The sequence below is a fragment of the Oryzias latipes genome, chromosome 7 (assembly GCF_002234675.1).
Source record: "Oryzias latipes chromosome 7, ASM223467v1".
Taxonomy (NCBI): Eukaryota; Metazoa; Chordata; class Actinopteri; order Beloniformes; family Adrianichthyidae; genus Oryzias; species Oryzias latipes.
The window spans coordinates 7,883,271-7,900,059 of record NC_019865.2 but is presented as its reverse complement, the minus strand read 5'-3'; the positions used below and the strand labels follow the sequence as shown (position 1 = coordinate 7,900,059).

The window sequence follows — 16,789 nt, the reverse complement described above, 5'->3', positions numbered from 1 at the left end:
AGAATAGTGTGTTCCAGCCTTGGAGACAGAGCAGAGATCATTCTCTGTGCTTATAGTCTCTGTGATCAAAACCACAGATTTTCCATTACGTTAAGCCAAGGCTCATTCTAACTTTTAAATATACCGAGGCCTGCTGGGATATGTTACAGCCTGAAAGGACGAGATTTAACAGAGCCAGCAGAAGGACAGAGGGATTTTCCAAAACACTGTTGAACATAGTTGTATATTTTACGTTCCTAAAGAGTTTTTAAGACACTTAGAATTAAATTGAGCCCTGCCTTTACACAATGTTGTCCAACACTGACACACTCCAGACCAATTTTGCCTTGTTGGACTCGATTAACCCAAGCTTTGTAAGAACTTAGCATGAATAACTCAAAACAAATTAATCTCAGGGCACTTAAGAGATATATGATGAAAGTTTCAAGCCTCTTATGTGCTATCTGTTGCAAACTCATCTGAGCAGCTTTAAGAAAAAAATCTTATGTTATTTTATGTGTAGCATATCTATTATTCCGCAATCTATTCTAGACTCCACATTCCAATTTAACATCGAACGCTAATTCTATGGATTCTAATCTTTCTTAATGTAAAACCAATGACTGTAGAATTTAACAAAGCAAAAGATCGGCGCACTTTATTCAGCTAGTAAAGCCTTAAACGACACATTTTCACTCATCATACTCTCAGCCTGTGTGTTTACACAACTTGCAGGATCATGATAGGCACTGACATACATACAGTATTTCAAGCTTCAACCCACAGTGCACTGCTCTCTGTCATATCCTGAATTTGTATTGGTCTGTCTGCTGACAACCTTCAATTTGTGTATAAATAGTCGCTTAAATGTAGATGAAATGTAACACCACGTTTAGGAAAATGTGGCGCATTTTTGCTGTAGCACAAGGACATTGATTTATCTGTGTGATCTTTCATTAAGTGTGACTTTGCATGATTCTGATAACAAGGTTTCCTCTAAAAGATATTTGGAACATTGCGTTCCGGACAAGAAAGTGTATTTTAAGACATTTCTGTAGCAACATGGCCACGTACAAATCTCTGTGTGCCGTGGCACGTTCAAGTCTGACTGTGAGCTTGCATTTGGATGTTAGTACGCATGTGCAAACCCCCAGCGGGGACAATCATCACGGCTCATGCCCACAGTAGGCAGCCTTACCCTGGGGGTCTGTGACTGAGGCCTGCCTGACGAGATGCTGCCTGACTGACTGTGGAACCTGGATGCTTAGCCTCCTCCCCCAGCACACACACACAAAATAAACATAAATGTGAAGAGACGCAGATCATGTATGTCATATACAAGGCGCAACAATAAGGGTACTAAATTATTTGACTTTAAACGCGCTTCTTTCCTTATGAATGCACAAATTCAAGTCTTCAGCTACTACATCTAATAATAATAAACTGCTTTAAAACTGCAATGCACTTTTAAAGTGTTTCTCCTCAAGCAATTCATCTTCATGGAAAGAAATGTTGGAGAGAAATGTTTCCAAAGCTGTGTCAGTGCAACAAATATTTTTACAAGAGCATCTGAATCTTGCTCTCTGGAGAGCTGCAACTGCATTCTGAGTGTCAGTATACTTGGCTCCCTGTGCATGCTGTTTGAGCCTGCGTGTTAGTGTGTCCACAACATGCATCTCCTGATTTGGAGCATGCATGCAGGTACATCCACTCGGAGTCTTCATCTGGCTGGGCCACAGTGTGTGAGGCCTGACGCTAAGCCAACATGACAGAAGCAAATAATGTCTGCTCCCGTTATCTTCTCTTCCCCCTCGGCCCTGCAGGAACCTTTTAAAGGGCCAAACACTGCTAAAAACACACGTGCCTACATAAAATGCAGCAGTTCAGTGCAAACATGCATTTGCATTTGTTTGCAGTAAATGCAAACAAACAGAATTTTTTTTTTTTTAATTTACGTTTGTAAAGACTAAGTTGATGTTGAATTCAATGATCTTTTAGACAATATTACAAAAACTGTTGTTTTGTTTTTTGTTTTTTGATTTTAGGTCACTTACTCTTGTATTTCACTTTTAAATCTTCACTTTTTTCATCTTTCACTTTTTTAAATCTGTTTTTTATGTATTTTTTCCTTTAACATTTCTCCTTTAACAAACTGAAGTAATCATTTTATTATTAATATTAATTTAAAATAACATTGTTTGTAAATGGTCTAAGTTCTATTGCAAATAAAACCGCTTACAGGTGTTGTGTTTGGCTCAAACAGCCCCATGGGACCTCCGATGCAAAAAATGATCCCAGAGGATCTCACCTCTTCATCCTCTCTATGCACAGATTTAAAAACTCCTCATCTACATTACTCCTACACTGTCCTGACACTGAACCCACGCATCAAAGCTGTTTACTCATTTTGTGCCTATACAAGCACAAAAAAGACACTTTTGGTCAGTGCCCAGACAAATCCAAATGTTGGAAATAATGGTGTAATGGCAATGTCTGTTTTTCTGATGCCAACATGTCCTTCTCTCATATGTGAATTTTAGGATAAGAAATCTAATTCATGATGGATTTTTGAATTCAACTTACATTATCTTCATATTTTAAGTACTGAATTTAGTATGAAGAATAACTGCTGTTGTTTTTCTTTTTCTTTTTTTTACCAAAGTCAGATAAACAAAATACAGCTCAAAAAATGTCATGTTTACTTTGACACAATGTAAGTTAAGACTAGAAGTATTTAAGCTGTTTTAAAAAAAAACTCTCATCTACACATTAAAGAAAAAAGCCGTCATATCAATTGGAATCAAAATAGAATTATCTGTCCTATTCTGTAAATGAGAAAATATACGTTAAAAAAGAATGTGTTCTGGGTCGTGGCTGATTCAAATGTATCATGTAGGAAAATAAATGTGCCAGACAATTTTTAGATGCAAATGCTTTTATTCATAGAGCTCTATTTATTGTGCTATGTACTTATTAATGAAGCTGAACGAAAATATATGCTAGCATTTTATATTTGCTGTGCCAATCTTTTCAATAGCGGAAGAAACTGTGTTGGATTTGAAACATTTTTAGTTGTGCAAAGTATTGTGGGAAACAATCATCTGAAAAGTGCTCAAGGTTTATTGTTGGTCTTACAACATATAATTGTGTTAAAAAGTCCTATTTCTGTGTTTTTTATTGGAATTCAGCTCCATACCTTGAATGTAAACACTCCATGATCTCCGTTTACTGCTCCTCTCTCTTCAGGGTCCTTTCTGACAAGGCCTTAGAGGATTGTCCATGCTGATGCCTGCATGTATGAACACACTGATCGCCACCTGTCACCTCACATCTCTGCATCCGCCTCTATCAACCTGCTCCCAGCCCAGCAACGAGGCAGCCAACCAGTAGAAGCCTGTTGCTAGGGCAACAGCTGTCTAGGGGATACTTCTTTTTTTCCTACACCTCCTTTTTCATCCTTCTTTTGGGTTTTTTATGTACTCTTACTCTCTTTTTTCCGTTTCACTCCTGTTGTCTTTCTTGTCCTGTGTCTGTCACCCCACTCATTGCAGTAGAATAAACAACAAAAGTTAAACTTCTTCAGAAGAAACTTTACCTATTTTCTAAATAAGCTCATGGAGAAAACATTTTCATGTTTTTTTTTATAAATTGTTGGAAAAGTTATTTTACAATTCATAGATTGATATGCATGTTACTCAGATTTTAATGGAAATACACCAGACTTTTTGAAACCAATGAAATTATTGCAAATGAAGATTGTTCATGACTCTGAGCATTTGATATTTAAAAGTTCAGATATAAAAAGTTGCATACCTAATGCAGTCTCTGTGTGCACAAGAGGAAGTTTTCCATGCACACATATTCAAGTGCATTAGGTGCAAAAAGTATACAAAAATTTACTGGAAAGGAGGACTTTAGAAACAGCGCCACCTGATATTTTTAAATTTGGTGCCTTTAAAAGGTGATTGCATGTAAAGCACTGCCCTCTATTGGCTGAACTTCAGATTACCACATTGAAGTTTTTTGGTTTTGTTTTGCTTTTTGAAAATCTGTGAATGACTTTCTCAACATTACTCCAATAGACTAATATATTCAAACTTTAGTCATGCATGCTTGTTCATGTTTGGTGAAGTGGGGAAGAAAGATACCCTGAAACGTTTGCTCCACACTGTTTGGTGCCACTGGGAAGGGCCATTGACTTTGTTCAGAATATCTGGTTAAACTGTACAGTTTCCAGCTACGCATATCCAACAGTTTGGGTTTGTAACGGGCATTCTTGAAACAGAATTAGCCTTACCAAATGCATTTTTTTTTTTTAAATTTAAAACTCTGCCTTCAGGGAAATTCTATCAGTTAAACATTGCATTTTAGTAATACCTTAACCCTTTAACACCAGAGCTTTAGCTCCAGTGTTGACATACTTTCAATTACAGCAATTCTTTGATCTTTTAAGCAATTAACGTAATCCAACAGATTCTGAAGCTGAAAAAAAAATCAGCCTTAACAACAGTTAAGTGTTTATGCAATTGACATAAATCTGCTGTTTTTTGCTTTGAGTCCATTAATTGCATAAAAGGTTGAAGAATTACGGAGTGTGTGTAATTTTGCTTTTGCCAACACCTCCAGTGTTAAAGGGTTAACTGACTTTAACATGTAAATATAAATCTTAGAATTTGTCACCTGTAAGGATGTTCTCAGCCATGACGATGACCTGAACCTCCAGTGAGTGTTTGGAGGTGTAAGTAATCTCAGCAGTAATGTGGACGACTTCACCAATGAAGACGGGGGACAGGAATTCTGTCTTTTCCACCCGAACCAGCAGGGCTAAACAGCGGTCCTGTGACAGTCAAACAGAAAATGCACTAACATAAGCAACATGAAGGTGAAGTCAAACATGCTTCAAAAATGAAAAACTGTGGATTGACTTTGCTTCCCTTTTAGAAACACCCTGCAATGTTGACAAATAACAGAAAAGCAGCATCCAAGCTCTCCGGATTGACACTAATCAGTCACAAAGCAATTATCTTTGTACATTCTTCATACATCTCAGTAGAACTATGCCACTTGTTAACTAATAATTATTATCTTACAAACAAAATGAGTAATTTTTATTTGGGAACCATATTTTCCAAACCTGCAGTTGTTTTCCAATTTCCTGAAGGCTGAGTCAGCATATATGCTAAAGTTATGCAAAAAGACACATTAAAGAATTTAGGATTTATTACAGTCATCACAACTGCGTTGATTGACTAAAGTGACACAGAGATACCAAGATGAAATGGACACTCTGGAGCCTTTCTACATGTGTGTGCATTAAGGATGTAAAAGATACCGATACGTATCGTAAAACTGATCGACCGAAACCACAGATATGAACAATATTTTGTTGGTAAAAAGGCATAAATTCGATCAGGAAGTAAATAATAAGTTTCTGGCCAACTTTGTCAGTTGGTCTTCCTGTTGTGCTCTCTACTGTCTTGTTATGTAAACGTGATGCAAGCAAATACGTGTAAGCTTGCTTCTATCCCAGCAGTTCAATTACCATTTACTGAAGGTGAACCACATACGATAACCCAATTCACAGCACTGCCAACAATTCCTGAATAAATTAACATGACACACTTTTTAACCAGAAAGAAAAAACAGTCTGAAAGACCCAAAATGCAGGTTTGAAGATGTTTTGTTAAGGACATTTTGTTTTGTTGCTTAAAATAAAAAGAGCCACTAAGAAATTAAAAGAGTTTCTCTGTTTAAAAGTTCTTTTCATTTGGAGTTTTCAACACCAAATGAACAATGTATCTAGACTGTATCAATAAAAGAATTGGACTGTAAGGTATCACCACAAAGTTAGTTGTTTTAGTTCTTTTATATATTGACTCATGGACCGTGTATCAAGATGAATCATTTGAGAGGGAAAGATGCACACCTCTAGTGTGCATGCACGTATAGGGAAGAAGGTAGGGGAGTGTTTCATATTTCTCAGTCTATTGTGACATTATAGACCAGATCACCAACGGGAAACACTTATGTGAGATCCTGTGCACGACATATGTGAGAAAGCCAACCCTTCTACAAATGCAGTGCTTTGGGGATATTAAAGGAGGCTAAGTCTTTTTTTTAAAAATGTACTCAACTGTGTGCCTAACAGTTGGGTTGAACGTGACGGTTTCTTACCCCATCCTGTGTGTTGCAGTGGCGGGTGCTGACGATGCATCCAGCTTCCTCGATCATTTTAAGAATGATGCCACCGTGGACGTTGCCCATGATGTTGGCGTCATCTGGACGCATAATCCTGCATTAAAAAGATTCAGTGCTTAGATTTCTGGATGTCATCGATCCATTCTATGCGTACAGAGGTTCATTTTGCTTATGAAAGCAGTAGGTTGTTGGTCTAAAAAAGATTCCCAAGACTTCCACGATCAATCTTCCTGTCTCTTTTAATGGCAAGTTTGAGGTTAGTGTACGCTATGCCATTTACAGTTTGACAACAGATGAACTTGAGGAATTGGTGTAAAAAGTCTGAACAAGGTGGCTTTTATTTTTAAAGAAACACTAATTTATTAATTATGAGATTATAATCCAATTAAATCCCAATAATTCAAATAAAACCAGATTCTCCTCATTTGTATGATCATGACATCCATAAGTAATCAACACGTTATATTGAAGGGATGGAAAAGTAGGAAGAAGCTCCAGGAGGAAGTCAGAAAGGATGATGACCTGCTGTAACCAGTTGGAGTTTCAGAGAACAGGACAGACAAGACAAACAATTAAAGAACACATGTCGGAAACAAATGAACAACTTCCTACTTGGATTTCAGCGAGAGATGAAACTCATTTACTGAAACTCACAGAGTTTCCTCATCTAAAGTCTCCTGATTTCAGCTTCCATGTCACTTTAAGCATGAAAACATATACCAGAGATCTGAGTCATGGACAAAAACTGGGACAACTCTCTGTCCACATAGGGCCACATCCTCAAGAATATTACCATTCTCTCCAAAACCTGGCACTAACCTCTGACTTACGGCTCTAACTAACTTCCTTCCATGCCCTTCTCAGTCTATAGTTTCCTTTTTTCTGTGGTTGCTGGTATGCAGGTGCAGAAGATGCCCTGACAAGCTCTAACCAATCCCCGAACGTGACCCACTCAGAACAGTTTCTCTGAGCCTCACACCCAAATATAATTTCTTCTTCTTAGTTTAATGTGAACATTATAAATTCAAAAACTTAAACTGAGAGTCTTTTGTGATACAGCTTCAAGCAGAGACACATTCATATGAGCGAGCACGATTCATAATCTCAGTTGTGTGTTTATCTGTGACATTGAACTGTGTTATTATGCCCTGCAGTTCTGAGCAATTCTTCCACTTCTATTTAAAACTAGTTTTATACCTTACAATTTATCGGCTTCACGTCCTAAAAACCAACAACAAACCACAAAAGTGTGCTCCATAAAACGTCTGACTTAATTACTCGATTCAGAACATGTATGTACACACGAGTATGTATGGAGTCAACCATGGAAGAGGTTCACAAAACAACACCATAGGCGACTAAAAAAAGGTAGTGGATCATTTGACAAGAAACTGCTGTTATTCAGTCAACCCACATGCATGAGACGGATGGAAAAATAACTAATTTCATTAAAGCAACTCAAAAGAAGGGGGCTAAATAGCAAAAAGTAGATAAAATAAAATAAACAGAATAAAAGAGGCATAAAAGGTGACAAGGGGAAACAAAGATCTGACAAAGACAAACTCAATAAACTGAGAGGAAAATGGCAAAACGAGAACTTTTACTGGTAACAATTTGTGAACAATTAAAGCAGGAACTCAAAAAGCAACAAAATTAGACTAACTTCAAGACTAATCTATTAACCAAAAGATAAATAGCCACAGCCAGACAGTATAAACAAAAGTACTAATAACGTCTGTGTCAACATACAGATTACCTTATTATTTTATACTGGTAGTTCTGCTGGAGTCCAGCCTCAGCCCTCTTCCCGACGTCCATGATGACTTGCCTCCGTATATCTGCCACGACTGCTGTTCTTACCCGCTTAAATCTTAATCTGCTGATTACTTCCTCAAAAGAAAGCATCTGTAAACACTTCCTGATTCATACCTTTGTTTTCTAACAGCATTCTTTTGTGAGGTATTCATTTTTAAACCTCTGTGTTATCACGAGTGAGGCATTTTATCACACGCCCCACGAGTCATGACCAGACAAACTTGAGAGACCTGATGAACAAAAGGACCTCCTATTGGCTAAGAAACAATGTGAGCCAGACAGATTTAACACAGATGTGCCAACGCTTTGGGACTAAAGAATTGTTATATGGGCCAAAAGCAAAGAAAAAAATGAGCAAAGACTAAACAACATGACTAGGATGCCGTAAGAATAGGCTTCTTGCATGGTTGTTTGTTTAAAGATTTTTCACATCAGTTTTTCAGGAGCGGGAAGAGCTTTAGAAATGACTCATCTCCTTTCTCTTGAAGTAAGAGCCTTTGTTTCTTAAGGTGTGGTAGAGGTTAGAATGATGCGATGCAAGCTTTCCATTGGAAAGTGTTTTTAATCTCTAATTTTTTGGATCTTAAATGCATTTGTGAGTCAGGTGATGGACTTCCAGGGATAGAAAATATTTTTAAATAAGATTCTCAGATTTTTAGGGGATTAGTTGATTACACACCCATCTTTAGGTGGAATAATCCAGCCTCTAACTATATCCCAGTATTTATGTACGGTATGTTGAATTTAGTGTTTCTTATGTAGGAATCCAAAGTGTTCCTACTTTTGCCTTCAGTTTGGTGTTAGGAAAATAATTTTAGTTTGTAATTAAAAAAAGAATAAGTATAAAAAAAGTATAAACTATAACACTTCACTTTGTTTGATGTTGTATATCCTGATCCAAGCAAAAATATATATATATATTTTTACTTTGTTTTCTCCAGTCAGAAGATGGAAATTCCCATTTTGCATTCGTCCTTCCTCTATTCCTCTATGAAAAAATATTAATAAAACTGTAGCAGTTCCCTTTATAAACTGTGGTCCTTAACGACAACGTCTTAAAAGTAAATACAAAAATGTATGAAAGACTCTTTTGTTGCCCCTTCCATTGGAATGGATTATGCTTTGGTGTCTGACTAACTGACTGGCAACCTAAGTTGCCAGTCAGTTACTGTTCAGCTTTTCTAACAGAAATTTTGTTCAATAAACGTTTAAAAAAATTACCTCTCAAATAAAACATGACAAGCATAAACATTATGTGACAAAAGGTTTGAAAATTAAAATGATTTGACTCAGATTGACAAAACCATAAACTATTGAAAAATGTCACCTTCACTTGAGGAGAAACAAAACCTAGAAGATGAGCACAAACTATGACAATATCTATGAACATGAACAAAAAGGCAACTTGTCCTTGTTACTGACTCCAAAGTTGGGGGTATTTCAATTTGGCCAATATAAATGCAAGTAGTTCTTATTTATCAGAAAGGTGTAAAAAATTATTGTGATTAAAAATAAATGATAATTTGACCCCTTGACTAATGCAAATATGCGTCACACCAGTTCTGCTCCAAACTTACCTTTAAGGGCCTTTACCATGCAAAATCAAATTTTTGTAGCTTTTAAGTGTATTATCATCTTCATTCCACACAAAAAGAAACCCCAAAGCAGTATTTTGATACGTTCACACATTTCTGAGTATTCCCTTAAAAGCCTTTGCTCTAAACACCAGCCCCTCCCAACCCATGAAAACCAGCGGGTTCTCACATTATGACGTAGATAAGTGAGGACAGCCCCTTCCAGGACGAGTCTGCGCTGCCAGCACCGCCCCCAGGCTAACACACACACACACACTTTCTCCATAGAGTTAGTGGTGATCAGCAAAAACGCTTTCCTTTAAATGCTCAATGGACGTGGTTTGTTTTCGTGGGCGAGAAGCAGACGAGCTGCAGAGGCTGACTTTTGGATGACGTCATCAAATAGGCGGCAACCACACGGAGCGAAAGGCGGTACCTCATAGATCAATTCGTCTTACATCCGGGTTGGAAAAGAACTCAAGAAAATAACAAATGTTTAAAACATTTTGTTCTTTTGTGTGCCAAAGGTAATAAATTATGATGTACATGGATATGGTTTACTATAAGAGGCTTAAGAATAGCATAGGCTCTTTAATATAGCATCTACTTAAAAAAAACTTTATTTAATAGCTGGGAAGCAATGCAGATGTCAAGGGGTTAAAGTTTGCATCATCTTTTGTAAGAAAAATAAAGGGAAAAAAAAACACAAAGATGTGGTTAACAGTTATTCCAAAAAGACAGAAAAATAAATAATTGTACTACCTGTTAATTCTTTTTAACCTGTTTAATCTGTTTTAAGGATTCAAAGACTTAATCTAAAAGATGTACCCAAGAAAGATAAGAAACGTGACTTTAATTACCTGTAGAATTACATTAAATTACATGAATTACATTGCAGCTTGCTACTTAAATAATGATAGGAACTTGAAAAACTTTAAAAATTTGTGCATTCCTGTGAACCAATTATTGATATTTAGATAATTTACCAAAAAAATAGAGATGAGAACAGATTCTCTCAATTGACGTTTCAGTTTGCAATTTGATAATGCACTTTGCAAAAGACATTTCAATATGCAATTCAGACTTGCAATATAAAAATACATTTTGCAATTTAGATTTCAATATGAAAAATTACAATTCAATAAGACAATTTTAACAAATAGAAATTTATATGAAGCAAAATCAACTGCATTTTAAATTGTTATGAGTTTTGGTTACCAATTGAAAACCTATTCTGCAATGTACAATTTTTGTCATGCATTTTGGAAATGCTATTTGCAATTTCAAATTCAATACCAAAAGATGACAGTTCAGAACAAGTTGTCTATTGAGAATTGCTCTACTTTGAATGACACAAAGTTAATGGAGGCAGCTATAGAAGGGTCAGCCAGCTCCCCCTACAGGCAAACTAAAGAACTATTATTGCTAATGCTTCTGGGAAATGCAGTTTAAATACCGTGGAATATTATTCCTGGATTTCAGATCAATCATTAACAATACCTTTGAATCATACGTATATAGTTATTACCCTTTGGCTGTAGTATTTGCACGATAAAATAAATAAACAAGAACCAGGCAAGCGACGGGTCTGACAAATGAATGATTTATCATTCCAGGCTGTGCTGGGGAATCAAACTTATTTAGATAAATTATTATTGCAGCCGCGCTCGTCTTTAGCAGATTAACCGGTTTTCCTCGTGAAGGTCGCCCCATTGCGCATTGACAGCGCTGCTTACGTCATCCCACAATCGCGAAACATCCGGTATCATGATATCTTGAGAAAAGTACACATTATTAAAAACGAAAAAAGAAAAGATACTTCAGCAAAGTGCATCTGTACTGGTGAATGTTAAAACGCATCCTCAGTAAGAGATTATAGAGGATTATCATGATCCAGTCAGGGCACGCCATAGCCTCGCCGGTCGCTGCGTTATTCTCGAACAACATCAGCGTTTCGTTTCGTCCCAAACATCTTACCTGCACAACTGAAGGGGGGATAACCCTTTGTGGAGCTGCGGGGCCCACATGGTTCTGAGAAGCGCAGCGAGATTCCCGCGTGAAGCGAAGGAAAACGGAATCCGCTCCGCCACCGGGCTGCCTGCTGCTCTGGCAAACCGTGTGGTGAGGAAACGGATGGAACGGGACTTATCCCGAGCAGAGACTACTTCGATTTAGCGCAGTAATCGTGTATGTAACGTTCATGTCTTGGGTCTGAATTAAAAAAGACTCGCTTGCTCTGTGCAATGTTTCTTTCAAGAGGTTAATTAATCAGAAACCAAACACATGTCAATGTGTAATATCTATAATTGCCACAGGAGGGCAGCAGAGACCACGTGAACGCTAAAAACATTTGATTTGATGACATCTATAGACAATATTTTTTTTTCAAAACTTTATTTATTTTAGCTCCAATTTGAACTGTTTTTCGTTTTATCGCAATTTGCCTTTCATATCATATTTTTACAGTGAGTTATCTGTTTGAGCTTGTCAATTTACTTTTTAGAATCCCATGTTTTTTTGAAGAATATATACATGTAGGCATCGAAACAATTGTTGAAATAAAATGGAATTTTGTGTCTGTGAAGTGCAAACAAACGACACTTCAAGTAACCACGACATCGTAGTTTTTATTTTTGTACATACATCTCATATACAATATTTGCCACAAAATGCAAACATAAAGGTAATCCCAACAGAGATACAAAATAAAAGACATGTAATGTCTACAGCTCATTTGCACAAACGCTGGACAGACTGTGCAAATTTTTACACACATTGACCCCTGGGGTCTTACAGGGCTGTTTTAACGGCCCCTTATCACTCAGCCCAAATATAGAACTGAATATTTAACGTATACATACATGCAGAGTTACCAAAAAATACGACCGTCCGCGTTTGTCATCTTATACAGGACAATAGACTCGTGCGCAAAACCTAAGTATATAATACTTAACCAGAACGACTGAAGGAACAATTAAATATTTTATCAGCGGAAGTAATGCGACGAAGCACTTTGCAAGTGAGCAAAGTTACTTTTTCAAACGCATTAATTTGACAGAATTCCCTGCAGAGATCTACCAAGGTCTCCACACAGACCCAAGAGGCTGCGCGCTGAGCTGCACCCGAATTGGACCTGCAGCTGCGCTGTTGCGCGGCGGGCTCTCCAGTCTGCTGTTGAAGCTGGATTTGAGTCTCTGAAGCCTCTGGTGAATCTCTGGAAAAGTCGTGGACCTTTGGGCGCAGCAGTTTAAGCAGGTTGGGGTGACAACCGCAGGCATAGACTTCTGGACGAAGTCATTAACCTGACCGAAGGCCTCCTGATTCAGTTTGATTTGGGGAAGCACGGCGGAGACGCGCTGCAGGCAGGCTTTGTAACCCTCTCCGTAACTGTGCGCTGGATCTGAAATGGCAATTGAACATTAGTTCTATTGTTAAATAATTGTGCGTTTGCTGCAGTAGTTTTTGAACTTGCTCTAAAAAGTTGGTTTAATTGTGGCTTACTTTTTGTGTTAACGAGAGGAATGTCACGCAGGAACCTCACAGTCATTTCCAAGATGTCTGCTTTCTCCAGTTTGGAGTACCTGGTTTTCTGAAGGCAAAAAAGAACATGTTTAGATTGAGTCTATGAAATTATTTCAATAGAATTCATTAAAAATAAAAAAAGATTAACAAATACATGAAAATATTGAAAATACTCACATCTTTTCCGGTAAGAGGAAGGATGAGGTTCTTCAAGAGGTTAAGGCTGTCATTAATGCGGGCGCGCCTTCTCTTTTCCATCAGGGGTTTCATTGTCTGAAAAGAACATCGAGAGTTTAGTTGTAAAACATCTGTAAAATCTATAGACGCCACAAAATGCAGTCACGTTGCTTACCTTTCGGAGCTCAATGGCCTCTTTTCTTTTGGCAACAGTAAGCCTCTGCGTAAACGAAGGAAGAGCTTTATAGGACATATTCGGAGACATTTTCAGTTTGATCGTTTTGCCACGTGGGTGCTCGAAGCTGAAGATGATACGAGTGGCTCTAACGGTTCAAATCGGCCGTATATATCCAGATCAGTGGCGTCGGTTTCCGTGCGTCACGGGTACGCCCCCAAGCCGAAACAGAACATTAGGATTGGTCTCGTATAGGATAAAACCAAAATAGAAGCATAGCGTTTATTAAAATAACCATCTGTCTTTGACTTTAATCTATGCATGTAGCTGGCATTCGTCTCTCTAAGCTGTGATCCATGGACCAAACCAAACAAAGGTTGCGTCAAAACGCTGGATGACGCGTGCGTAAAAGACGACTAGACATTTGAAAACACAAAATATTTGCCTCCATACAATTACCCTGATTTATAGAAGGTATATTCTTTAATTTAGTTCATAAAAACGAATCTTGGGAACCTTTACAGCCTCAAATTAAAACTATAACTGATGCGCAATGAGACATTACGCATACACAATCCAGACATTTCTGAGGTGTAAAGATCCATGGCGCATCTTCAGTCTTTCGTTCAATTTATCAGTTTTGGTTTTGTAACCTTGTATTCTGATTAAACCATTTAACAATTTCGTATTTTCAATAAAAGTTTACACGTAACCTGGAACGTGTAGTAAATGCATCGGTGCCATAGGGGTCAGGCTTGAGTTAATGGAGCTGCATTTATTCAAATACACACTTCCTCTAATAACAAACCCAAGCCAAGCTTTCAGATAACATCTGCTCGTGTATTAACAATAGTTCATGTGAAGTTTTTGTTTAGCTTTTGCTTGGGGGAGTTTTTCCCCGTAGGGTGTGTAGCTCCTGACGCTTTAAAGCCAGGCAGGTGGGGACTAAAAGGCGAAAACGAAAAAGGTGAGGTTTTAATCATTTTAGTCTTTTCTTTTATGTATTTTTTAACAATATTTTCTAAAACATATTTTTAAAATCTGATGTCGATGTGAATTACAAAGATTATTATTGGGGTCTGACAAGACTTTGAGGTGTTAAACTTCCCCTTCATCAGACGTAAACCAACCATCAAACAACAACTCTAAGATTTTAGCATTCAGACAAAAAACAGACTTGACAGGCCATCAAATGCCTGCGCACTCATGGGAACCACGCGCACAGCACGCGCCACAGAGACCAGATGGCAGTCTGTTACACAGATCTCAACTCCCCAGTCACCCAACCCCTCGCATGCACCCCACCCCCACACTCCCAAAGGTCCGGGCATCCACTCTCCTCGTTCCACCGAGGCTGTGTCTGTCTCTCATCCTTGCTGGTGCAGAGGCAGCCATTGGATACGCGCATTTTCTTTTCTACAAAGTTTACACGCACATGACACATGATCATAAGCAGCTGTGGCGTGGGTCCCCATCTGCATGTGTCTAATGGGTCCGGCTAAAAACACACAGTCACCTCCCACTTTTTCTTTCCAAGCTTTACATTGGACAGTTTTAGCGTCCAAACTATCATAAATTAATTGTTTATCACATTTAAAAAGTGATGACGAAAGGCAACGCTCAATCTGTTACTTGAGATGAAGGATGTTTGTCTGGGAGAGAAGAATTCGTGAGTCTTACGTGCGCATCATTTACAACTGCAGACCACGAAAATCACACCGCTTTAATGTGACGTGCGGCAAAACCTTCAGCAATTCAACAGAAAACATATCAAACATTGATTCGTGAGTTTTACTAAAGCAAATCATTCTAGGTAAATTCATATTTGCAAAATAAAAAGGTTACAGTTTGTTCCTTTCTTTAAAATTCTAAATGCATCACTTTCTGCTTCCCTCTATATTTGGATAGTTGCAGTAAAGGGATAATATAGGCAGCAACAAAAAATGTTTCAAACCAAAAACACAAACTATAAAATAATTTGTTACTGGACAGATTCGTGTCCAGACGATTAAAAAAAAAAAAAGATCTGCCCTGAAATTGAGAGGCACACTTGCTGCACGCGTCCCTCACCCATCGCTGGTGCGTGAATGGGTGTTGATGGAGGGGGTGGGTCATGCATCTCTGTTTTCCTCTTACGGTTGGAGTTTTCTTTTGTCTTTTCGAGCAAATTCAGCGTCACCATTCCATCTGGCCAAGCCGGATAACAGGGTACCTTTGTCTGACATGTGTGGCTAACCTTTATGCTCATGAGAGATGAGAGGGATGCTGACTTTATGCGGTGATGAGCGGAACTGAACGCTTTTCCCGACCTTTAGTGCGGCGGCTATTACATCTGAGAAATACAGAGAGCAAAACAAACAAATTTGACTAAATCATAACCATGGTAGAAATATATGAATGAGTATATGAAGACAAAGGCTCTTCATTGTTTCCTACTTTGCATTGTGATGAATAGATGATTTGTTTTTAAGCCACATGAGCTGTTTTAATACACAAATTGAACAGAAAAGCTATTTAAAAAGATTAATTCAATCTTTTAAGCAATGCTTTGATCAAAATGTCAATAAATAAAATTTACCCAGTGAAAATAACCAAGATTTGAGTTTGAAGTTGGAAGCTAATTTGAGCTCCATATTTGATGTTTTAGATCATTTCTAAAATCTGGAAAGAGTGAATGGAGAATTTATCTGTCAGAAAACTTAAAATGAATCATAACTTTAAAAAAAAGCTCCCATTAAATGTGAACTGATGATCAGGAAGTGACATAAAGCTATACCCTCATCTGAGTCTCTCACAGACCATGTCTCTCATGCAAGTCCCTCACTCATCAGAAGTCAGATATTAGACAACCCTAAGGTTTTCTTTCCTGCCAAAATTTAGGATTCAGCCATTTCTGCCTCAGCTGTGTTTCTTAGATCAGCTGAATATTTTTAAATTCTGAAAAGGCTTCTCTCTCAGCACCAACTGCCATAGTCCAGCAGTCAGAACCTTTTCTGCGCTAAAGAGCTGCTTGTACTGGATTCATCCATCCATCCATCGATCCATCCACCTACCCCCCCCTCTTAACCCACTGAATCCCCTTTTCCATTCACAAGATCACCAGTCTGTCCAGACTACTGTTGGGCAAATGCTGGTTATACCCTGGACAGGTTGCCAGTCTGTTGAAGGCCCACATAACCGAAGAAAATTCTACAGAGTCCCGAGACACGTTACTGAATAAAGAAACAAGGCAAGAACATTGTAACCCTTGTGCTATGCTAGGCACTTTCATTGGGGTATGGGTCATCTAGACCCACTAGACAGTGCGCTGAACCTTTTTCTTCAACGATTTGTGATCTCCACTGGTGTC

The 16,789-nt window shown here is 38.1% G+C and overlaps 2 protein-coding genes across 4 annotated transcripts in view; both read right to left on the bottom strand.

Annotated features, from left to right (window-relative positions):
- The window catches only part of acot7 (acyl-CoA thioesterase 7), a 47,178-nt gene extending 35,302 nt beyond the window's left edge, over window positions 1-11,876 (bottom strand). The window contains exons 1-3 of one of the 3 annotated variants that reach the window (XM_004070356.4): window positions 11,544-11,876; window positions 6,154-6,271; window positions 4,660-4,816 (exon numbers count right to left, since the gene is read on the bottom strand). In XM_004070356.4, the coding sequence (XP_004070404.1) occupies window positions 4,660-4,816; window positions 6,154-6,271; window positions 11,544-11,593 (325 nt within the window). In that variant the 5' untranslated portion in view covers window positions 11,594-11,876. Of the gene's footprint in view, window positions 1-4,659; window positions 4,817-6,153; window positions 6,272-7,933; window positions 8,124-11,543 lie in introns of those variants that run through there. The other 2 variants (XM_011476895.3, XM_011476894.3) reach the window with 2 other exon arrangements.
- A 297-nt stretch (window positions 11,877-12,173) lies between these two features.
- On the bottom strand, window positions 12,174-14,268 carry LOC101167286 (transcription factor HES-2-like). Its single transcript, XM_023956485.1, has 4 exons — window positions 13,441-14,268; window positions 13,266-13,361; window positions 13,068-13,155; window positions 12,174-12,966 (listed from the first exon to the last, which is right to left on the bottom strand). The coding sequence occupies exons 1-4, from the start codon at window positions 13,528-13,530 to the stop codon at window positions 12,641-12,643; spliced, it is 600 nt and encodes a 199-aa protein (XP_023812253.1). The 5' UTR covers window positions 13,531-14,268; the 3' UTR covers window positions 12,174-12,640.
- Between the last annotated feature and the right edge of the window lie 2,521 nt (window positions 14,269-16,789).

Bases quoted from the DNA above. Each gene is read 5' to 3' on its own strand.
- LOC101167286 (XM_023956485.1), bottom strand. From the start codon at position 13,530: ATGTCTCCGAATATGTCCTATAAAGCTCTTCCTTCGTTTACGCAGAGG. The intron at 13,362-13,440 runs GTAAGCAACGTG...TGTTCTTTTCAG, and splicing joins AGGCCATTGAGCTCCGAAAG to ACAATGAAACCCCTGATGGA. The intron at 13,156-13,265 runs GTGAGTATTTTC...TTTTGCCTTCAG, and splicing joins TTCCTCTTACCGGAAAAGAT to AAAACCAGGTACTCCAAACT.